Source organism: Pituophis catenifer, unplaced genomic scaffold (genome assembly GCF_029215685.1).
Source record: "Pituophis catenifer annectens isolate HBS135680 unplaced genomic scaffold, rPitCat1.0.hap2 SCAF_9, whole genome shotgun sequence".
Classification (NCBI taxonomy): Eukaryota; Metazoa; Chordata; class Lepidosauria; order Squamata; family Colubridae; genus Pituophis; species Pituophis catenifer.
The window spans coordinates 3,560,083-3,584,822 of NW_027256889.1; the positions used below are offsets into that span (position 1 = coordinate 3,560,083).

Here is a 24,740-nt window from a genome sequence, read left to right on the forward strand (position 1 = left end):
TGATATGTATATATATTTTTCCTATTTTGACCATCTGGGTAAAAATAGGGAATCCCTGGGTCCTCGTCAATGTAACCCACCTCACAGGGTTGGTGTTATGAGGAAAATAGGAGGCAAGGAGTATTAGGTTATGTTCACCCCTTCCAAAAAATTCCCTAAATCTAGCAATTGGGAAAAGTTCAACCAACTGAGGAAAAGCAGAGTATGGATAGTGTTGGTTTAAATCAGATCAAACCAAATCCTTATTCTCAATGCACTTGTTTTATGTTGTGGCTGATTCAAAGGCCAGTACAAAGTACAGTTGTGGCCAAAATTGTGGAAACCTTTTGGGAAAAGTGTATTTTTGAGGTTTGAGGGCTAATAACACTACTTTTTTTTTTTTTTTGGACTTTCAAGATAATTCTATTCCACTGCTGGAATGGCCTGGGAATAGCCCAGACCTTAACCCAATTGAAAATCTATGGAGCCGAGTCGACTAAAGAAACTGGTTAATCAGAAGTGACCCAGCAATAAAACTAGGTTAATAGAAGCCATCCTTCAATCTTGGGTTTCATATTATTACAGCTGCAGAACTAAAAGACTTGGTTCACTCCATGGGAAGACGTTGTAAGGCCGGAATTCATGCTAAAGGTTACCCAACTAAGTATTAACTGACGTGATAATTTTTGTATAACTCGTTTTTTCTACGTGTTTCCCTTTTCTTCTTTATACTGTCACTGCTATTCTAATAGCAAATCCTTCAAAAAAGTTATTGCATTACATTCCTGATTAAATTATCTTTCCATTGATATATAATTTTATGGTACTACTCCCCAAAAAAGTGGTTAAAGCTAGTTTTAAAAAATAAACTTTTCCCAAAAGGTTTCCACAATTTTGGCCACTACTGTACATCCAGCTGCTGCTGTGTGCAGAGGCCAAAAGTGAAGTTTGAACTTGCAAAGTCACCTATAGCAGGTGTGTTCAACCTGGGCATCTTTAAGATCTGCGTCCAAAAGTGCTCTTCCAAAAGGCAACTGGCTTTTGGTTTTCCTTGAAAACTTTTCGCTTCTCATCCAAGAAGCTTCTTCAGTTCTGAGACTGAGACAGAACTGAAGAAGCTTCTTGGATGAGAAGCGAAACGTCTTCAAAAGGAAAAAACAAGGAAGTCCAGTTGCCTCCTGAAAAAGCACCTTTGGGACAATCTCCATAGACATTTAAGACCTGTGGACTTCCACCTCCCAGAATTCCCCACCCACCCACCAAGCTCCTTCTTTTTTTCATTCTTTGTTTGGAAGGACAGATACTGAAGCTGAAGCTCAAAATACTTTGGCCACCAGATGAGATGGGAGGACTCACTGGAACAGACCCTGATGTTGGATAAGATGGAAGGCAAGAGGAGAAGGGGACGGCAGAGGATGAGATGTTTACAGTGTCATCAACGCAATTCAATGAGCATAAATTTGGGAAAACTTCGGGAGACAGTGGAGGATGGGGGGCGAGGGGAGGCCCTGGTTCACGGGGTTGCCAAGAGTCAGACACGACTGAAGAACAGCACCAATAATTTTTAAATGCTACAGTGCGCGGGTAGAGATAGAAACACGCAGGCGGTTTAAAGTTCAATATTCATTCTTTTTCTCCAAATACAAAAAGCTGTTACAATTCAACTCAACACAAAGCATGTTCAGAGTTACAGAAACTAAAACGTCGTATAAAAAGTTACACATTTAAGATGATTCTCTCTCTCCCCCCCCTTTTTTTTAAATCCTCTCCTGTACTGAACTAACAGAATTGTTATCTTGATGAAAATATTAACAGCTACTGACCCACAGTAAAAAGTTACAGGAAAAAAAAATATTTCATTTTTTTTGTTTAAAAAAAATCGTAATTACTGTAAGATAGATAGCCATTTCTCCTCCCCTCTGGTTTTAATGGTTATTTGCAAAAAGGAAAAAAAAAGAGACAGATAAAAACACCTCAAAGACAGGTGACACCAAACTGCAAGAAGTTTCCAAAAGGTGTGGAATTTATGGTCACTAGCAGATTGGGTGGAGGTGGGGTGGAGAGGGGAGAATTTGGAGGGGTGGGGGTGGGGGGAGTCTGCAGGATGCGGTCCACTAACAGGGTGGCCACAAAAATGAGTCAAATCCTTTTTTAAAAAAAAATGTGCACTGTGACCACAATCTTCTCTTAACTGGACCACCCCCTGCGGACACCTCTGGAGAGAATGGCGGTAAATCCTACGGGAGCCTCTTCCAATGCTGCCCCCCAACTACGGTAGGAAGTTTAGATAGCTGGATGGGTCCTGGCCTAAAAAAAAAAGTACAATTTTATGAACGCTGAAAACCCTAGCTTCTTACGGAATAAAACAAATCTTAAAAAGAAGAAAAAAAGAAAGGCTGAGGGGGAGCTAAACTGATCTTCAACAAGGAGAGACAAGGAATCATGTAACTTTCCTCATGAAGGTTGGTAGAAAGGACATAACATGCCTAGCTGTACAAGTAAAAACCCAACCATCCTCAAGAACTCTAGAGAGAGGGAAACTGGGCGGAAATAACCCAACTTCCCTCTTCTGGATCTCTCTCAAGATTCAGAAATGCCCGTCACTGTTAAGAACGTGCTGTTCCTTTTCCCTGGGGGGGGGGGAAACAACACCCTCCCGAGCGATCACTGTGTGCTTGAGCCTCCCTGCGAGGTGCCCGTGTAGCTCCCGTAGTCGTAGTTGCCGTAGTACTGAGGCCACTGACTCTGGTTTTGATAGTATTGATTCCATTGTTGGGTGTACTGTGGGAAAAAGGAGAAAATTGATCAGTGGACAGGTAATATTCCCTTGCTCCCTGCTTCATTTCCATCTGCTGGCTCATCTCAGATGATGTCAGGTTTGTTTCCTCTCCTCCAAGGACCCTCTTCACAAAAGCTTAGACTTAGAATAAGTTTATTGTCACTATGGATGTACACTAATCGGCATACGTTAAAATGAAATTTCGTTGCATACAGCTCCCAAAGGGTCGCCACTCTCTAATATACACTACATAACCATGACAATATAAATAAATAATAAATAAATACAAAATTATGCATGTACCCACATATAGTGGCTTCCCTTGTCAAAGGCGAAGGACCAACAGGAGAATGAATAGCTGAGTTGGTGCAACGTATTACCCTGTTTCCCCCAAAATGAGACATCCCTTGATAATAAGCCCAATCGGGCTTTTGAGCACATGGCAATAAGGCCAAGTGCTTATTTCAGGGTTCAAAAAAAATATAAGACGGGGTCTTATTTTCGGGGAAACATGGTAAACCAGGGGTGTCCAACCTTGGCAACTTTTAAGACTTGTGGACTTCAACTCCCATGGCTGGCTGGGGAATTCTGGGAGTTGAAGTCCACAAGTCTTAAAAGTTGCCAAGCTTGGATATCGCTGCATTAAACTTATCAATTTGGAAGAGGACAGAACCACTGCTCCATTTTTGTACCCCACTACAAGTAGTCCTCGACGTACAGTCACAATTGGGATCAGAATTTCCGTGGCTAAGCGAGTCACAGCCGATCCTTATGACCCTTTCAGGATACGGCTACTAATCAAATCACTGCGGTGGTTAACTGAACCACACAGTCGTTAATGTGAAGTCGGCTTCCACCGCTGGCATTGCTTGTCGGAAGCCAGCTAAGATCACAAGTGGCGATCGCATGGCCCCAGGGCCCTGTAATACATGGGTGGCCCCACAGTATCCTTTGAATGCACCAGGGTAGATCTTGCTTTTCCACACTTACCTGTTGGTACTGGTTGTAGTTGGGCTGACTGTAGGCTGGTGGGGTCGGGGCTGGTGGTGGCGGCGGAGGTTGGGTGTAACTTTGGCTGTAACTGCCGTAACTTCCGTAGTTGTAGCTGGGAGCAGTGTAGCCCCCTTGGCTGTAGCTGGCAGGGGGGCTGTAGGGCTGGCTGTAGCTTTGCTGTGGACGACAGACGACAAAGTCACAGTTGGTTCTCTAAACTGAGACACAGGCTGTCTAAATCCCATTGAGTGGGTCCCTCAAATGCCTAATTCTGCAAGCTGAAGCCTATCTGGCTTGTAGGCACAATTTGCAAGAACAAGATCGTTCTCTGCTCACCTGACACCCGTTTTTTGCCTAAGGGAACAGTCCAAAAGCTGCGTTTTGGTCTAGTGGTTAAGGCACCAGGCTAGAAATCGAGGGACGGTGAATTCTAGTCCCTGCTTTAGGAATGAAAGCTGGCTGGGTGACTTTGGGCAATCACCAGGAGAGACTGGGAGTTCTACTCCTACCTTAGGCATGGAAGCCAGATAAGTGACTTAGGGTCAGCTATTCTGTCTCAGCTGTCCCACCTCACAGGGTTGTTGTCATGGGAAAAATAGGAGGAAGAAGATGTGGATACATTCGCAGCCTTGAGTACCGTATTTTTTGGACTATAAGACGCACCTTAATTTAGAAAAGGAAAACAAACAAAAAAAACTTTTTGGCCTCCGCGCGCCCCATTTTCAGCCCTTTTCCAGCCTTATTTTGGCCCATTTTTGAGGCTTTTTTTGGCCCGTTTTCTGGAAAAAACGGGCCGAAAAAAGTCTCAAAAATGGGCTGAATAAGGCCCTGAAAACAGGCCGAAGAATGGGCGTGCAGAAGCCAAAAAAAAAAAAAAACAGCCGATGGGTGGGCAGGGCTTCTGCAATATTCAGTCTGTAAGACGCACAGACATTTTCTCCCTCATTTGGGAGACAAAAAAGTGCATCTTACAGTCCGAAAAATACGGTAGTTTGTAAAAAACAATAAAGGCGGGATATACATAAATTTGTAACGTATCGAGATGCCAAGGGCTAATGGAGCACAAGGCCTTTAAAAGTATCCTACTGTAGGTATCAAGGATGTCAAATATGATGCTCACCTGTCTGGCTATTCCTCAACTTTCCTTATCTCCCCCCCCCCACCCCTCCAAGCCATGCCACTGGATGCTTTCTCAGCTGCCCTTTTCATTTCATTTCATTTTATTAAATTTGTATACCGCCCTACTCCCGAAGGACTCAGGGCGGTGAACAGCCATAAAATAAAACATATAAATACAAAATTTAAAATAGAGATAAAACAAATTAAATAAATTTGGCTGAACCATTTTAAAACCCCAATAATTTAAAAACCAAATTTAAAATTCCCATTTAAAAGAGGAAAAGTTTAGGTCAGGCCGGCTTGCTGGAATAGGAACGTCTTAAGCGTGCGACGGAAGGTGCGCAGATCCGGGATCCTCCGTATCTCCGGGGGGAGCTCGTTCCAGATAGTAGGTGCCCCCACAGAGAAGGCTCTCCCCCTGGGGGCCGCCAGTCGACATTGTTTGGCCGACGGCACCCGGAGGAGCCCCTCTCTATGGGAGCGTACTGATCGGTGCCCTGATTCATCCCTCAATTATCTCCCACCCCCCACCCCGGTTGGAAGGGGTTTCAGCATTTCACAAAACAGGATCTCGAGCCGAACCCCGAGTGCACCATCCTACCTGTGGTCCTTGACTGTACGACACCGGAGGGGGGTTGGTGGCAGGGCCCAGGGCCGGAGGAGGAGGAGCAGGAGCAGGAGCCATGCTACTGCTCTTGTAAGGATTCTGGTCACGTGCCGGGCTGTAGCTGCTCTGCTGTTGGTTGTTCTGGTTGTAGCTGCCTCGGCTGTTGTTATTGTTGTCTCGGTTTCCGCTCCCCCAACGATTTTGGTTGTAGCTGCCTCGGTTGAAGCCTGAATGGGAAAACCAGAGTGATGAGCTTCCGCTAGTCTAGTGGCTGGGCTGGAAAGCAGGACAAGGTCAGTTGTAGCCCCCACCTTTGCCACGAAAGCCGCTGGGTGAGTTTGGGCCAATCATCAGGAGACGGTGAGTTCTAGTCCCGCCTTAGCATGAAACCAATTGGGTGAGTTTGGGCCAATCATCAGGAGACGGTGAGTTCTAGTCCCGCCTTAGCATGAAACCAATTGGGTGAGTTTGGGCCAATCATCAGGAGACGGTGAGTTCTAGTCCCGCCTTAGCATGAAACCAATTGGGTGACTTTGGGCCAATCATCAGGAGACGGTGAGTTCTAGTCTCGCCTTAGGCATGAAAACCTGGGTGTCTCTGGGCCAATCACAGGGGGCAGTGAGTTCTAGTCAAGCTACATTGAAATATTATGTGGATGGAGGGGCCATCAGAACTTTGAAACACCACATGTGAGTCCCAGGTAGGTCTAATGGAACGTCCAATGGTTGCTAAGTGATCAGTTGTAAGTCAAGGACATAGAATTGAGGCAACCAACCTTCTCATCTCACCGAGGCATTTTATTTATTTATTTATTTATTTATTTATTTATTTATTTATTTATTTATTTATTTATTTATTTATTTATTTATTTATTTATTTGCTTATTTGCTTATTTATTTATTTATTTATTTATTTATTTATTTATTTATTTATTTTTTATTTCATGTATTTATATGCCGCCATTCTCCCGAAGGACTCAGGGCGGCGAACACAAGTTAAGAAACAAGTACAATAAAATCCCATTTTAAACCAAATAACTAATTAATAGTAAATAATAAAACCCGGAATCAAGAGTCAGCCTTACCTCCACTTCCACTTCCACTGCTGCTGCCAACTCCAATTCCTCCGCCACCTCCACCACTGCCTCTGTAGCCGCCGCCGCCGCTGCTGCCGCCTCCTCCTCCGCCGCCGCCGCCACTTCCTCCTCCTCCTCCTCTGTTCTGGTAGCTGCCCCGACTGCCCACTGGCGGGCCTCGATTGTCAAAGCGCTGAAACCCTCCGCCGCCTCCTCGGCCACGGAAACCGCCGCCGCCCCCTCCGCCGCCCCAGCTGTCGAACCGCTTTTCGGGGGGCGGGCCGGCTTTCTTGCCTTCGTCGTTGTACTGCCTCACCAGCTTCTCCGCCTCCTCCCGCTGCAACTCAATGTAAACCACCGAGTCGAGAAAATCGCCGGATTCCGGCAGGGCAAAGTTGGCTGCCGGGAAAGTAAACCGAGATGCTCGTCAGCCAGCGCGAACCGTGGTGGGATGGGGACAGGCTACTGTTGCGAACCGGTAGTAAAGGTAAGTAGAACCCACCCCTGAGTGGGACTAGGTGGGGTGCGAGTTCCAGGGAGTTGGGAGCAGCAGAAAATAGAGGGCGGGGGGAAGTGGGAAAGAGGACAGAGGAACACACCTTAAAACCACAAGCAGGGAGGAGGGGGGGGTTTCCTCTCTTTGTGACCAATGGCAAGTAGGGAGCCTTATCCTGGTTTCAAGCAGAAGGCTTTATAAACAGTCCTCGACTTACGTCCATTCATTTAGCAACTGTCCAAAGTTACAACGGCGTTCAAAACTGCGACTCACAACTCTCGCACTTATGTCCATCTCAGCAGCATCCCCACTGTCACGTAATCAACATCCAGATGCTTAGCAACCCGGCATTTTATGAACTGCTGGTTGTGACTTTCCAAGCTGGCTTCCGACAAGCAAAGTCAACAGGGGAGGCTGGATTCACTTAATGACCACATGATTCGTTGAAGCCGAAAGTTTTTTGCTGCTGTTGTTTTTTTCCCTAGAGAAAGCCTCTGCTACAGCTTCCCAGCAGTCAGTTTTAAGGGTGAGACTTTCAAACTTTTAAAAGAGGTTAAGGCATCAGGCTAGAAAGCAGGAGACCATGAGTTCAAGTCCAGTCTTAGCATGAAAGTGGCTGAGTGGCTTTAGGCCAATCACCAGGAGATGCTGAATTCTAGTCCCGCATTAGCCATGAAAGCTGGCTGGGTCACTCTTGGCCAATCACCAAGAGATGATAAATTCTAATCCCGCCTTAGGCATGAAAGGCAGCTGGGTGGCTTTGGGCCAATCACCAGGAGACGCTGAATTCTAGTCCCACCTTAGTGGCTGGGTAACTTTGGGCCAGTCCCTCTCTCAGCCCAACTCACCTCACAGGGTTGTTGTTAATGGGGAAAATAACAGGAGGAAGGTGTGTTGGATATGTTCGTTGCCTTATTTATAAAAACAAAGGAAGGATTCAAAGAAATAAATAAAATAAAAACAAACCAAGACAAGTGCAGACGTAAAGCATCAGAGGTATGGGAATGGGCAGGAGCTTAAGATATTGCAGAGAGAAGAGGAGGAAAACAAAGAGATCTAGAAACATCTGAAGGATCCCTTTTAAAATCCTTGAACTACACCCCCACAGTCAGGGTGGATTTTCTCCTTCTCATATGTGCCATGAATGAGAGTGGTGCAGTGGCCTAGAGGTGGAGCTCTCACCTCACAATCAGGAGGCTGTGAGTTCGATCCTAGGTAGAGGCAGATATTTCTCTCTCTGGGCACAATTTATTTATTTATTTATTCAATTTATATGCCGCCCCTCTCCGAAGACCCAGGGCGGCACAATGAGAATATATCTGCTGAACAAAACTCTGCATTGGCATCTGGCCATTAAAACACTGCTAACTCCATTCAGTTGCCCAGACTCCACCACGCAGGGGATTATGGGGTCGTTAAATGAAGATGATATGTGCTATGAATGCGAGGTTTGGTTTTCCTCTTTCCGCCATCTTACCTTTCATTTCTAACACTGCGTGATCGGGCACGTCCTTCCCTTCTTCATCCGTGCGCTTTATTGTCCGATCTTTTAAATCATCGTCCGTGGGACAAATTACAATGGCTTTGCGTTGAAAACCTTCAAAAGGTCGCATTTTTCGTCTCTGAGCTGATCCATAAACATTTGTCTAGCAATGATAATAAAGAAGTAGGTGGTTTTTTAAAAAAATAATAATAATAATAATAAAAGACCTGGTTATTTAGCACTTTAAGGCTCCCGACGCCCCACAAATGGAAGAAGGACTTCAAAGAGAGAAACTCTGGCTTCCTGTCCCCTCCCCACTTCCTCCCTCCCCATGGATAGAAATGGACGAAAGTCATCCCTGCCAACGAAGCAATCTTGAAGAGATCCTCTCGTTTTTTAAAAGATGAAAAACAGCAAGAGATGACAATAATGTCCCTTTTTGCAATTCAAATGAAACCCCCCTCGAAGTACAGGCTAATAGGGCAGCGGTGGCTTTGCTCAGGAAAAAAAGTGCATTTTGCCTTAAGAGGGGGAAATGAAGCAATAGGGCATCCAGAATGGATTCATTGAAATGCACTGTTTGCGTATTAGAGCCATCCAAGCACTAGTTAACTAGCAGGAGGTTTAAAAAGATGTCGTCTTAAAAGAATATCTCTGGGCTTTTGAGTGGAGGAAAGAGACAGGGAGGCTGCAACGGTCTGAATCGGGGGCAGCCAAACTTGACAACTTCTAAGACTTGTGGACTTCAACTCCCAGAATTCCCCAGGGCAGCATGTGCCCACGGGTCTTAAAAGCTGCCAAGGTTGGACAAGCCCTGATCGGAATGCATGATGTTTGAAAGGCATTCACCTTCAGAAAGATTTATTAGACTCAAGAAGCCGAAAAAAGCTGGCTCAGTTAGGCCTTATCTATAGTTTGAAAAGCCAGGATTGCTGGTTTGCTTTGATTCTGGAATTAAAGCTTGCACAATGGCAGTCACCTATGGGTGGGTTGAGCGGCTATATAAATTTAATAAATATACATAATAACAGTAAAAATAATAAACAATAAATACGTAATAGTAAAAATGAAAAATAATAAAAATGGGGTGGGGGGGACAGAGCCCATTTCCACCTACTCTGCCTGGCACATTTGGCCAAAGACCCCTCCCAACTGACCCCCATGAAGAAAAAGAAGGGGCCTCATACCTGATCCAGGATATAATTCCGCTTCTTCCGGGCTGCAATCTGGATTAGGCGGTTCAGGCACTGTGTCGCTTGCTGGATGAGAACGTCCCAGCGGCCAGCGTAATTGCGCTGCCGTCGGAGTCCCATTACCTGAGAAAAGGCAGGGCGGTGAGGACAGCTGGGGGGGAGGGAGAGGCCACAGCAAGAGCGCCCCCTATATCTGGCCTGAAGTAGCTCTTGCTCCTGGCATTTGTGTGTGTGTGTGTGTGTGTGTGTGTGTGTGTGTGTGTGTCCCAGGGCGATTCACACAGGAGGCTACTACCAGAATAATATACACTTAGGACTGTAATAGAGCCTGGAATTACAGTTGGAAGTCATTGTGGTTGTAAATTGAGGCATCAAGTCCCCACACCTGATTTTTCAACATTTATTTTTTTTTGCAGATTAAGTTGTTATTTAGCAACATTAAGGAAATGCTGATAATGTGTTTGATAGCACCTTTTCCAATTACCAAATTGTTATTAAGAGGCTTCAACTGAAGCTCGTGAAGGCCGATGGTGCCTTTTAATAAAATGTGTTAATCGGAAAAGATGCTTTCGAATATTGGACGACCAGAGAATAACATGACTTTTCTAGAAGTATATGGCAAGGATGTCCAACCTTGGCAACTTTAAAACATGGTTGGCTGGGGAATTCTGCGAGTTGAAGTCCACAGGTCTTAAAGTTGCCAAGGTTGGACACCCTTGGTATAAGGGAGTCCTGTTTCAGCAGGCGGCTGGACTAGAAGACCTCCAAGGTCCCTTCCCACTCTGTTATTCTGTATCCTCCTATAAAGCTTGAAACTGGAAGCTACTTGTATCAGAATCCCGGCAAGGCAGCAATTTCACAGTCAATTCTCAAGTAGGACACTGCAGTCTTCTCCCACCTGCCACTTTGCAGATATTTTGGGACTGCAGCCCCCTGGAGTCCCAATTAATTAAGGGCTGAACAGAAATCCTGGGAATTGCAATCCACCCACTTGGAGGGTGGCAACATGAAAAGCTGGTCGTGACCCAGACTTTGAGCACTGTTGTATAAACAGGCCTGGTGATTAAAAGAAGAAAAAAAAAGCTAATCTGTAATACACAGAGTCCCTCTCTCTCTCACATACACACACACACACACACACGGAGGGATGTAAATGGAACAATGGGGAGAACTGGGAATTTTACATTATTCTAGAACAGGGGTGTCAAACTCGATTTCATCGAGGGCGGCATCAGGGTTGTGTTTTACTTGGGGGGGGCAGGGAGCATGGCCAACTCAACATCACTCGTGTCGGGGGTGCCTGTGGTGGCCCAAGCACTCTACCAGCAAAAACGGGCTCCCAAGCTCTGTTTTTGGCTGCGACGGCTTCCTGCAACCCTCTGCCAGTGAAAACAGAAGTCAGGAGGGCTGCCGGCGGCCTTCCCAAGCTCCGTTTTTGCTGGCAGAAGTACCGCGGGTCAGTCCTTTGCTGCTTCCCCGCGGGCCACATCAAAGCACCTCGCAGGCCAGATCCGCCCCCCTGGGCCTTGAGTTTGACACCCTTGTTCTAGAAAGATAATTTGGGATTGCATGGACCCAAGTACCATGCAACGAGCTCCCGCCCTCATCCCAGCTCCTGCCAACCTAGCAGTTCGAAAGCATGCAAATGCACGTAGATAAATAGGTACCACTTTGGTGAGAAGGTAACAACACTCCACGACCTCATGCTGGCCACCTGACTGCGGAAATGTCTTTGGAGAGCGTTGATTCAAAGGCCTTGAAATGGAAATGAGTACCGCCCCCTAAAGTCGGCAACGACTAGCGGAATAAGATCCGCAGGGACTCCTTTACCTTTATAGGAAATCCACCGGCTATAAAAGAGAAGCTTTTCTGCAAGGGACCGGCCAAAAAAATCATTTTGAAAAAGACAGTGAGCTGTTCTAAGTTTGACAGGCAAGGAAGCGACAGGGGCCCACCACAAATGAGGAAGCAGACGGGAGAAACCGGCGTTCTCGGCCTCCAAAGCTTACCCTCATTTTGTCCATAATGGCGTTTGTTCCCAAAATATTATACTTCTTGGCTGGATTGGCTGCGGCATGCTTAATGGCCCACGTCGTCTTCCCAGCGGCAGGCAATCCCACCATCATCAAGATCTGAAAACACAGGGGTGTGGTTTTAACATCTGCTGCAGGCCAGTAACGCAACCACCAAGCCAGTTTCCCAAAGCAAATCTCTCCTTTACAAATCAAGCGAGAAAAATAGTAGCTTTCCTCCGTTGATTGTCTAAGGACAATCTATTCCAGAAACAGAGATTATAGGCATCTCCTAGCCTCAGAGGCATGGAAAAACCAACATTTTTAACCCTTACGTTTTCTTTTAATAGATACAGGGAGTCCTCGACTTACAACAGTTCGTTTAGTGACCGTTCAAAGTTACGGTGGGATTGAAAAAAAAAATTGACTTATGACTTGTTTTTCACGCTTACGACCGTTACGACCGGCATCAATTTTGACGGGATCAAAATTCAGACGCTTGGCAACGGACTCCTGTTTACGACGGCTGCAGTGTCCCCGGGGGTCACGTCATCCCCTTCAGCGACTTTCTGGCAGGCAAAATCAACAGGGAAGCCAGATCCGTTTAACGACCGTGGTGATTGCCTTTAACGACTTCGGGGATTCACTTCACAACCAAGAAGTGGCAAGAAAGGGGCGTAAAACGGGGCAAAATTCACCGAACAGCTGTTTAGCCGCAGAAATGTTGGACTCAATTGCGGTCCTAAGTCGAGGACTACCTGCGTAGTTTTATTGGCCTAACATCCGGTCGGTGACAACCATCTTAGTCGCTGTGTTTGGATCTGTGAGGCTCTGATTGGCCCTTTTCACTGCCGACAAATGTGGGAGTGAATTTTTTGTAAGCAGTTCAAGGCATGGCCTTAAACCCAGTTGATACAATGCTATTTCAGAGGAGGGGGAAAACCTGCTCTTGTCTGAGTCCTGGTCCAGTCAACCACCAACTGGCAAAGGACCCTGGCAACTGAACTCCAAGCCTGCCATGGCTGCATTTTGGGGGGTTGGGGGGGGCACCTACTTCACAATCCCTTTTGTTCTTTGGTCCAATTGTGCCCCGAACTCGCTCGGACAGGGGGAGGTGCTGAATGAAGGTGAATCCCGGTGGAACCGGAAAGAAGGTGTCTTCCCTTTGGCCGAAGTTGAACTCGATGGCACAGTTCTTCGCCAGGACATGAGGGAACAGGGCCTGCCCTCCCAAATTCTCCTTCCGTAGTCGATAGGCCATCCCTAGCCACTTCCCGTTCTTCATGAAGGACATTTCAACGTCGTCGCCGCACTCGAAGTCCTGAGAAGAGGGAAGGAACTGTCAATCAATCTAGAAGCAGGAAATGGGAGGCCGGCGGAAGCTTCCGGTCTTCCTTTTTCCCGCTTGGAGAAGGGAAGGTAAAGGAGACACCCCCCCCCACCCCCACCCCCAGGTTTACTTCACTAGCCGTAGCCAACTTTCAGAGGTGTTGCTCATCTCCTCTGGGCCACTGAGCCATTGAAGAGCTTTCTGCAGCCATGACATCACGCTGCAGCATAGAGCATGCAGCGAAACCCAGAGCAGTTACCTTACCACCAAAATGGTACCTATTTTATCTACTCGCATTTGCGTTCTTTCGAACTGCTGTGTGGGCAGGAGCCGGAGCAAGTAGCGGGAGCTCACCCCGTCACACAGCAGCACTCGGGTCTCGAACCTGGGCTGCCGGCTTTTCAGCGGACAAGGTCCAGCGTCTTAACTGCTGAGCCATTGTGGCGCCTGAGGGGGGGGGTAAGGTTCTGAAACGCCACAGGCTGCACTCACCACGAGACAAGTGATGACATCGTTCTCGGAAAAGGTCTCGCCGTAATTTTCAAACTTGCTACTAGTGGATTTCTTCCCGGTGCCTCCATAGCCATAGGAGAAAGCCTCTTCACCTAACGGGATTGATAATTGATCTGAGCAGATGTGCCATGGGAGATCAGGTGGCGTTAGTGGGGCAGAGCACTTTTAATATCCCCAGGGTGATTCTACTTAAGCAGGGAAGTTGCCTAATTCAAAAGTTCCTGTTTAAACTAAAGATACTTCAAAGTAAAGAGAGCCCAGCGTAGCATGAAAGTTGGCTGGGTGACTCTGGGTAAATCACCAGAGGACAATGAATTCTAGTCCCACCTTAGGCCAGCTGAGCTGGGTGACTCTGGGACAATCACCAGAAAGCAGAGAGTTCTAGTCCCACGTTAAGTATGAAAGCCAGCTAGGTGACTCTTGGCCAATCACCAGGAGATTGTGAATTTTAGTCCTGGTTTAGACATGAAAGCTGGCTGGGAAACTATGAGCCAGTCTTTCTCTCTCGGCCCAACGGATCTCACAGGGTTGTTGCTGTGCAGCAAATGGGGAGGGGGGGGGAAGCATATTAGATATATTCGCCAACTTGAGTTGTTTATAAAAATAATACAGGTGGAATGCAAAATATATAAATGAAATGTACCCTGAGCTCTCCCTAGATCCAGCAATTAAAACTACTCACCTAACTGAGTGCTACATGAATCCAGTGACCAGCCAATACGCACTACGTGAGGATCTGGTTCGGTGGGAGGAAGGTGTTTGACGGAGATCTCTTCGTTGATCTGAAGACAAAAAGAAAGCGTTGTTTATTACAAGATGGCCAACATTTATTACAAGAACAGGGGCTGATTAAATAAATTATTCAAGAACAATTATTACCTTCTTCATTAATTCCTAGATATTTAAAAGTTTTATGTTCAAGAGAAATTTCTAAAATACTGGACGTATTTTTTTTCCTCCATACGACAGGGTATGAATTCAGGCTATTCTAGATTTTTTAAAAAAGCTGGCTGTTAAGCCAAAACCTCAAGTGAATTCTTTTTTAATTTGATGGGCTATGTTTTTCATTAGCAAGGGTTATAATTATATCAGCAAATAAATGTAACGGATAACCTTTGCTCTGCCATAATGCAACCGCTAACATTACAATAAACTTAATAATAAAATGCTTTATTGCTTCATTAATAATAAAATGAAGCAATAAAGAGGGAAAGGGATATCCCTGTTCGTTGTTATGAGAAACTGAGTCACAATTGTTGGTTCTTACTTGCATTCTTACGGCCTGGTAAATAAAGGCAGGTGGCTAACGGGAGTGTGGAACTACAAGCAAATTTCATGTAAACGAGCAAAACATTTGAATACAGGCTGAATTCCAAGAAATGGGAATTTTAATTGCCCCTGAGCAAATGTAAAGCCTCAGGATATAACTGGTTTTGTCCCTCCCAGGAAATACCAAGAATTAAGGAATAATTTATGCAACTCCCACAGCTACCCCATAACCTCCCTCTATCCTCTGTCCCCAGATACCAGTGGACTCCTCAGCTTCCAAGTCTCCCTTTTTATAAGGTAGCCATGTTAGCAGTGCTCCTTTTCATAAAATCTCTGCCACCTCCGCAGTGAGAATGCACATTCCCTCACCTTCATTTCATAGCACACCCTTCCACGCCGCACCCCATACGTCGCTCGTGCGCCTGACCAGAGGAAAGCAAATCCTTCGATGGTCAGAGGGTATCCGCTATATCGATCGCGGGCAACTTTGAAATGGAGATCACAATTATCTGAAGAGGAAAGCAAACATCGTCCTCAATGAAGACCAAAGGAGACAGATACCAGAGGCACCAGTGGGCTAAAACCCAGTACAGATCACAGCAACATATTAAAGTGAGGCTTTCTTTGAAGGGAAATGACTCTCCTGATTTTAAGCTAGGATAATATGCAAGAAAAATTAGCTAACTCCTTGTTTCTCGTATCAAAATTGGTGCATGTAAATGGCTGTATTAAAGCAGCCAGGACTGAATTGGAATAGGAATGGAGTAGTCTTACTGGGAGAAAAAAAATCACTTCTGCTTTGCAAGCGGAAAAAAACCTCCAACCACGCCTCTATTCAATAATTTCCTTGCCAAAATAGGCTGTCTTAGTGTGAGATTAAGATGTCTCGTGACTCAGGACTATTAAATCAATCCACTTAGGGGGCTTGTAGTTTTGAAGAGAGAAATCAATGACTTACAACTCTCCGATATCTAAGGCACTTACTTCACCATTTAAATCCCTTTCCGACCAACCCTAAACACCTACAAGCACAAACCCAAAAGAAGGTTGTTGTTTTAACCATTCAGTTGTATCTGACTCTTGGTGGCTTTATAGGCAAGTGCTCTCCATGCCACCCTGTCAATCACAGCTTCTTTCAGTTGTTGGATGTTCAACTTTGCATCAGATTTGAGGCTTTCGAGCCAGCGTATTCTTTGCTTGCCCCCTCTTCTTCTTCCACTTCCCCCTCTCCTTCCCTGCCTAGCATCGTTGCCTTCTCCAATGAATTTGCACCAGAAAGAATAAAAACATTTCAACTTCCACCTATTCGAGGGTTTGCCCACTCATGACCCAAACGAAAAAAACTGCAAAAAGCTGAATTTAAGCTTTCCTGTTAGTAGAGTCAGAGCTGCAATTTCTCCTCCTGCGGGGAACCAATAAACTAAAGGACTTTTCCTCAACCCCTTTCCCTGAATTTCAAATATCGTGACCCAAGCATCCCTCTGACTCAGCTGCTGTCATCTTATTGCAACTCAAGAGATGTGAGATGATTGAAGGACACAGGAACAGAGCCGAAGGAGGAAAACTCTGCTATGTGTTGACTCTGCAAATGAGCAAGATCAGGCGAGAGGGAATCTGTCTTGGGGGCAATATAATTTTTACTTATTTTCCATGTTTCTGAACTGCCCTTCTCCCTCAAAGAGGAACGCTGGGCGGCTTACAGTAAAATGTAAAAAAATATAAAGTTTCAACAGATTAACAGAGTGGGAAGGAACTTTATAGGTCATCTAGTCCAACCCCCCGCTCAAGCAAGAGACCCTACACCATTTCTGACGGCAGCCCAATCCCTTCTTGAAAGCCTCCAGGGATGAAGCTCCCACAACTTCTGAAGGCAACTTCTCTTCCATCGGTTGATTGTTCTCACTGTCAGAAAATTTCTCCTTATTTCTAGGTTGAATCTCTCCTTGCTCAGTTTCCATCCATTATTCCTTGTCTGGCCTTCAGGTGCTTTGGAAAATAGCTTGACCCCTTCCTCTCTGGGACAGCCCCTCAAATATTGGAACACTGCTCTCATGTCTCCTCTGGTCCTTCTCTTCACTAGACTAGCCATGCCCAGTTCCTGCAACCGTTCATTGTATGTTTTAGCCTCCAGTCCCCTCATCATCCTGGTTGCTCTTCTCTGCACTCTTTCTAGTCTCAACATCTATTTTGTAGTGTGTTGACCAAAACTGGATGCAGTACTCTAGGTGTGGTCTCACTAAGGATTTACAGAGTGGTATTAGTACCTCACCTGATCTTGATTGTATCCCTCTGTTTATGCAATTTAGGATTGCATTGGCTTTTTTGGCTGCTGCTGCACACTCTTGGCTCATATTTAGCTAGTTGTCCACTAAGATATATAGAGAAGTTAAAAACAATGCCGCAATCTCCGTAACTCACATGTATCGATGGCCACCAGGGAGTCATCAAAATCGTCCTCATCGTCTTCTGCAGGCGGCTGAGGAGATCGACCCCTGGAAGAGAGGCAGCAAATGGAGCTTCCATAAACCCCCTTGAGGCAAACTGAGAGATGCGGCCTGCAAGGTAGGCTGAGAGAGGAAACACAGGGCCTACTTCCAGGAAACCAGTCCTGCCCTTGTTACCGTGTTGATTAAACTGGGAACACTTTGGGAGCTCCTATCCAAGTCAAAAATGGGTTTCCCGTTACTTCTGCCCGTGATTCAGAGATAGGAAATCTTAATTTTTCCAGTAATTGTCTGGACTACAACTCCTAACATCCCTAGGAAACATGGCCAAAAGGGAGGGATGCTGGGTGTTGTAGTTCGGGAACACCATGAAGCTTTCATTTGGTGAGATGGGCGAGATAAGATAGCTGGATGGATGGATAGGCGGACAGATATATACATACATACATGCATAGCAGACCTAAGACTTATATACCGCTTCACAGTGTTTTTACAGCCCTCTCTAAGCAGTTTATAGAGTCAGCATCTTGCTCCCAAAAATCTGGCTCCTCGTTTTAACGACCTCGTAAGGATGGAAGGCTGAGTCAATCTGGAGCCCGTTAGGATTGAATTCCAGGCTATGGGCAGTTAGCCTGCAATGCTGCATTCTAACCACTGCGCCACCACAGCTCCTTCATACACACACACACACACACACACACACACACACACACACACACACACACGTATGTATGTCTTAGCAAAAAATGCAGATGAGAATCTGCATTTACAAAGATGTTATAAAACCAGTGTTCATTTCAACCGAATATATATGTTACTTTAAAGCTTAAGGCTAAGAAGCAGGTAAGAAGCAGTAAAATCAAGCACCATTGCCAAATAGATGAAGAGAATAAAATGCCTTTGCCAAAATCCCAGATGCTTCCAAAACGGATCCTGCCCTCAAGGACACCTCTGGGCTCGGTTCCTTTCCGGAGCAGTTTTGGAAAAGATAAAAAACAAGCTAGATGAACGAGGTAAGCGCCCCGAATCCTTCTCTGAACGTACCTTTTATCCTCGCGATATTCATAATATCCGCGTCCCCTGGACTCTTCAAACGTCCTCTTATGGCCTTGCTGTGGTGGCTGCTGCTGCTGCTGCTGCCAAGACTGATAGGAGTCTGAGGTGTTATACCCGGAAGAGGGCGCATTGTAAGAGGAAGCCGAGGCATTGTAGCCAGAAACGGAAGAACTGTAGTTAGAGGGGGGTGCGTTGTAACCAGATGCCGATATGTTGTGGCTGGGAGTGGCCTCCTCTTCCTTTATCTCTGTCTTCATTTCTGAATTTTAAAGACAACATGCACATTTCAGCGGGCGAGGAAATCCGTGTGAAAACGAAACCACCACTGCTGTTTATTCTGAAAAAGCCAGCAACCCTCACCCTAACCGCCAGAGAAAGCTCCCTTTTCAATTTCGCTACGAAACAACTTGGCTCTGAGCCAGCCAACGGTTAAGAACCAGGGAAGAGATGATCAGCAATAAAACTGGTGAGGAAATTACTATCGGATTGATGTGCCAGAACCAAGAGTATCTATTTAAACACCCCCCCCACACACACACACACAATTTTCCTTGCTTCTGCTCTTAAGATCCGTGGATTCTATTATTAGAATGACAACGGAGATAGGATCAAGATAACAAAGAGAAGGATATTCAGGCAGAGAATTCTAAGGGGAACAAGGTAATATTCAATTAGGGCAGTGATCCCAAGCGGAGCCGAAAGAAAACAAGATGTGCTCTTCGCCTGACTGTGGTTTTTTTAAAAAAGGGAGAAGCTAAAGGTTCACAATAAAGAGAAGAAAAATCCCATTAAATTTCCCTTAATGGAAAATGCAGCAAAGTGAAAATGATACAATGAGCTAAGAATACGACTCCCTTTGTGGGAAAAAAAATGAATAGAAGTCTTATCGTTCAACAATATTCAGATCTTTTACACATAGGTAGTCCTCAACTTACGACCGTCATAAATGAGTCAGTTGCCAAGCGTCTGAATTTTGATCACAGGACGATGGAGATGTTGCAATGGTTGCCAAGTGTGAAAAACTGTTGTAAGTCATTTTTTTCAGCGCTGTTGTTAATGTCAAACGGTCACTAAATGAACTGTTGTAAATTGAAGACTACCTGTACTACATTTTGGTACATTTGTCCAGTAAAAAATCTCTCTCTGCATCCCCTACCTCCAAAGTTTATTTTACAGCAAAAAGCAACTGAGGAATTCTAATAGTGCTACTTCAAAACTTCCTACCCGACCACTGGAAATTCTCTCCAGTCAACAAAATAACAAAGACACACCCCCACCCCCCGGCAACACTTGTGTTTACCTGATCGATCTTGGTTTACAGGTCCCCGCTCGTAACCCAATTCGTTCTCCTGTTTAATATTGAAATGCTCAAAAGACTGATATCCCTGCCGGTTGTCTTGACGAGTGTTGTCACGGATGCCATCTTGAAAACAGGAATCAAAAGGAAGTAAATTAGCGCCACTGTCTCGTGCTACTTTGGGGGAAAGAAAAAAAAGAAACCAATGTTCCCATTTTTCTTTCACCGTCAGCAAGCGGTTTAGGCTAAATGGAGTGAGTGGCAATCCCAGCCAGCCGACCCACCCTTACCTGGATGGCTGCGGAAACCTCAGCGCAATTAAGTGGCTGAATCTTTTTCCGGAGTACCGCAATTCAAGATGCAGATGGGGAAGAGAATCGGCGGGGTTTCGGGTGAGAATGCCCCATCCTGAAAGCCAGCTTGTACAGTATTGTGTGGCAATACTGAAATGCCAGGGAGGAGGTAATTCTGTGCTGTTTTTCTCTGAATACGACTCCCACCCCCAGGGGAGGATGGAAATAGTGCTGCTAAGGAGGTGGTTTGCTCCTTGATTACGGCGAGGCTGAATGCCAAGGCTAAACAACACAGGAAACCAGAGGGTGCAACATGTCCTCCGCATCACACCAAAAATTGTGCTTGATGTAGAAACCCCCCCTCCCCCCCATATTTTAAGCTCAAAGCAAGTCACAGGGGAAAATCTCCCCTCTTAAATTAGGTATGCTTATCTATCTTGTTTGATATTAGCTAGAATATTATGTCTTATTGTGATATCTGTATGTTAACCAAAGAAATAATAGACTTGGAAGGAACCTTGGAGGTCTTCTAGTACACCCCTCTGCTCAAACAGGAGACCCTACACTATTCCAGACAAGTAGCTGTCTAATCTCTTCTTAAACACCTCCAGTTTTGGAGGACTCACAACTTCTGGAGGCAAGTCATTCCACTGATTAATTGTTCTAACTTTCAGGAAATTTCTCTTTAATTCTCCTTGATTAATTCCCATCCATTGCTTCTTGTCCTGCCTTCAGGTGCTTTGGAGAATAGGCTGACCCCTTCTTTTTGTGGCAACCCCTCCAATAATTGGAACACTGCTACCATGCCACCCCTAGTCCTTTCTTTTCACTAGACTAGCCAAATCCAATCAGCCAGTTCAGATATTTATTTTATTTAGCGTATGGCATAAGATACATGGACAGCAGCAGTAAAAATGCATGGAAAGAACGCACGACAATATGATACACCCAAGATGGAAATGTGTGGTCAATTTCGTGAGGTAGAAGAGATTCAGAGGACAATTCAGAATAAATAGGCGATCCATTGCTAAAATGGCTGGAATTCTAGGTAGTTATCAGTTGCAGTTTTTACACCTTCTGGGCATGCTAGGTGGTGCCTGGAGATCCTATGAGTCCCTTTCCAAGAAGCAGCTGTGCTGAAGCTTCCCTTAAGGCAAGAGGATCGCAGGCGTCGCCTGGCAACAAAGGGCGGCATCGGAGAAAACAAATGCCCAGATGCCATAAAAATAAACAGGGCACTTTCGGAGCCAAGAAAAGTCCCGGTAAAGAGCAGCCTGGATCGCCCACAGGCCTCCTGGGTCGGGAAGCCTCCTAGAACGGGATGTCTCTATGGAGATTCTCAGTCTTCCAGGTTATGTTCTTTCAAAGGTGCTTCTTTCTTTTTCTTTTTCTCTTTTTCTTTCTTCTTTCTTTCTTTCTCTCTCTCCCTGTCTCCCTTCTTCCTTCCTTTTTCTTTCTCTTTCTTTCCTTTCTCTCTCCCTCCCTCCTTCCTTTCTTTTTCTTTCTTTCCTCTCTCTCCCTTCCTTTTTCTCTTTCTTTCTTCCTTTTTTTTTCTTTCCCCAAAAGGCAACTGGGCTGTGTTTTTTCCTTGAAGACGTTTCCCTTCTCCTCCTCCAAGAAGCTTCCTCGGTTCTTCAGTTCAATGGAAGGTTCTTGGATGAGGGAAAACGAAGCCGAGCTGCCTTTTTTGGGGAGGTAGTGGAGGGAAAGCACTTTCGGGGCTCTTAAGGGAGAAGCATCCACGGGTTTCGTGGGAGGGCCGAAGGAAGGAGAAAGCGATCCCGGACAGCCGCCTCCTCCGCGGACTCCGCCGCCCGGATCCCACCCGGAGGACGCCGCCGCCCCTCCGGTAGGCTCGGCCGGAAACGGATCCTCCCCGAAAGGGCCGGGGCTGCTCCGCTTGCCGGCCCATGATCCCAGCCCCAACCTCCTCGAGACCCATGTTCCACGGCTATAAAGGTCCCCCTCCCGAGGACCCATGCTCCGCGGCGAGGGACTGCTGGTTGTGTGAGCCCATCCTTCCCGGCTTTAACGCTCCTTTGAGACCCATCCTCCCCAGCACCGCGGTCTCCTCACTGACCATGCTCCCCGGCCGTCACATCCCATCCCTCCCCCCCCTCAGGAGACCCATCCTCCTCACCTCGGGCTCTCCTCACAGAGCCCATGTTCCCCAGCGACGGGATGCCTCGTCGAGCCCATGCTCCCCGGCCACAGCGTCCCCAGAGGCCCGTTGTCCCCCCCACCTCCCCCGCGAAGACCCATCCTCCCCAGCTCTAACGCCTCCCGAGACCCACCCTCCCCAGCAAGAGACGCCTCCCCACAGGCCCCATGTTCCCCAGCGAGGGGTTCCTTCGTACGACCCATGCTCCCCGGCGACCCATCCTCCCCAGCGAGGGAGTGTCTCCCCACAGACCACGCTCCCCGACCCGGAGACCCATCCTCCCCGGCCAGCCGTGTGTGCCCGCCCCCCCCCTCACAGGCCCGGCCGCGGTCCCCTGCCTCGCAGGGCCCATGCTCCCCGGCCCGAGACCCATCCTCCCCAGCGAGGGCCGGCTTCCTTCTTCCCTCCGGGCTCGCTTACAGTGTCCGTCAGAGAGCGGCTCTCCGTCCGAGCCCGAGCCCGAACCCGAGCCCGACGCTCCTCGGGCCTGCTCGGCTTCTAGCGCCGCATGCAGCCTCCCGGCTAGCTCGGCCTTGAGCCCGCGGGTGTCGAGGCCGCGGCGGCCGAGCTCCTCCTTCAGCTCGCTGACGCGCAGCCTCCGCACATCCATGGCGCGCTCAATCCCGGCCGCAGGGTCGCCGTTGCCCGGCCATCGGGGCTCCGTTCCGGGCTCTGCTCAAAATGGCCGCTCTCCCTTAATCCCCGCCATGCAACGGGCTCTCCGGTTGGCCGACCCGGCGGTGGAAGAATGAGAGGCGGTCTCTGATTGGAGAAAGCGGCCCCTTGCCTTTTGCCCCCCTCCTCTCTCTCCCTCCGTCTCCCGCTCATTCCCTGCCTGTGAAAGGAGCTCGCGCATTGGGCGGAAATAAAGGTCAGTCTATAAAGGGCGTCCCCATTGGCTGAGAAGGGCTCGTTTCCTTCCCCGCCTTCACTTTCCCTGAAACTGGTCAGGGAAAGGAGAGAGGAAAAACAAGTGACTGACGAACCAGGGGGCTGGACTTATTTTCCTGAGGGCGAATCCCCGAGGCCTCTCCCTTCCTAACTTCTCATTGGCTGAAAGGCCGACTTGTTTTGTACTGTTATGTGGAGGCATTTCCTCCCCCCCACTCTTTTCTATTGGTTGAGCCTCCCTCCCTGGGGATGATGGGAGTTGAAGTTCAACATCCGGAAAAACAACAAATTAGGAAAAAGTGACACAAGGCCCAAACGAGAAGTGTTTCCCCAAAACCTCTTTATATCAATATCTATATCCTCTATAAATATATATATATATAAAGATATATAACGTTTAAACATTCTATCCTAAAGTATATCCTACACACACACTTATGTAATATTTTATAACCTGCATTTCTGTTTAATGGAGGTTAAGGTGAATTATGCAACTGTAAAAGCAATATTGCCTCCAAATCGAGCATAAGATAGCCAAAATTTACTAAATACCTAGTAGAGTTTATTATCCCTACTGAACAAAGTGGAATTTGAATATAGAGTAACTTTAGCTAGACGGGGCTCAGATTCAGATATTGAAGTAAACCATGATTTAATAATAAATCACAGCTTGCTAGTTGACGTGCTTAGCAGAAGTGATGATGATGATGATGATGATGCTAGTTCAGTGTTTCTCAACCTAGGTAGCTTGAAGATGCTGCTGGCTGGGGGATTCTGGGAGTTGAAGTCCACTCATCTTCAAGCTTCCAAGATTGAGAAATACTGTGCTAGTTGATATATCACCTTGGGCGGGGCATGCCATCTAGGATTTCTGGGAAGTATAGTTCCAACACATCTGGTGGTGTTAATTTGGGAAGACTGAATCTTAGAACATTTGTATCTCAACCTTAAGAGCTGTGAACTTCAACTCCCACAGCATCTGGCTGGGGAATTCTGGGAGTTGAAGTCCACACCTCTTAAAATTGCCAAGGTTGAGAAACACTGAATATGAGCATTTCTACACGGTTTATAACCACCAGAGGGTAGCATCGTAACAGCCAGACCAGCAACGAGATATTTCCAATCTGATTTTTTTTTGTCCTCTTCAGGCTAAAAAAACCTTTTTTCAGGATAATTGGAGCGCTCCACAGCTCCTTATTTTGAGCTCAGGATTCAAAGAGCCAGCTCCTTGAAGAATCCTGTAATTCTGGGGAAATTGGAAAGAAACTACCAGCTGCAAGATGGATAGACTTTATTATAGCGGCAGTGAACGAGTCCTGACTTTCAATCCTGAAAGACCAGGCTGAGAACAAATCTTCTTGCAGAAAATCTATCTGTGTCAGGGGTCTCCAACTTTGGCCACTTTAAGACTTGTGGACTTCAACTCCCAGAATTTCTGCTTGCTGAGGAATTCTGGAAGTTGAAGTGTTGGAAGAAATGTCCATCTGGGTTTTTATTTATTTTTATCTATTTTATTTATTTATTTGTCAAGCATATATAACAGGTAAAAGTATGAACATAATTTGAATACATGAAAAGAGTAAGAGTAAAAAGGAATATTAGGACAGGGACGGTAGGCACGCTGGTGCACTTATGCGCGCCACTTACAGACCTCTTAGGAATGGGGTGAGGTCAACGGTAGACAGTTTAAGGTTAAAGTTTTGGGGGTTTGGGGAAGAAACCACAGAGTCAGGTAATACATTCCAGGCAT

At 46.5% G+C, this 24,740-nt stretch overlaps 1 protein-coding gene across 1 annotated transcript; it reads right to left on the minus strand.

Annotated features, from left to right (window-relative positions):
* Positions 1-1,587: 1,587 nt before the first annotated feature.
* Positions 1,588-22,801, minus strand: HNRNPUL1 (heterogeneous nuclear ribonucleoprotein U like 1). Its single transcript, XM_070950068.1, has 15 exons — positions 22,520-22,801; positions 19,649-19,771; positions 18,337-18,607; positions 17,267-17,340; positions 15,218-15,357; positions 14,262-14,361; positions 13,559-13,671; positions 12,791-13,057; positions 11,734-11,856; positions 9,719-9,847; positions 8,526-8,694; positions 6,562-6,951; positions 5,472-5,704; positions 3,749-3,928; positions 1,588-2,760 (listed from the first exon to the last, which is right to left on the minus strand). Exons 1-15 carry the CDS (start codon positions 22,707-22,709, stop codon positions 2,644-2,646), a joined length of 2,619 nt encoding a protein of 872 aa, XP_070806169.1. The 5' UTR covers positions 22,710-22,801; the 3' UTR covers positions 1,588-2,643.
* Between the last annotated feature and the right edge of the window lie 1,939 nt (positions 22,802-24,740).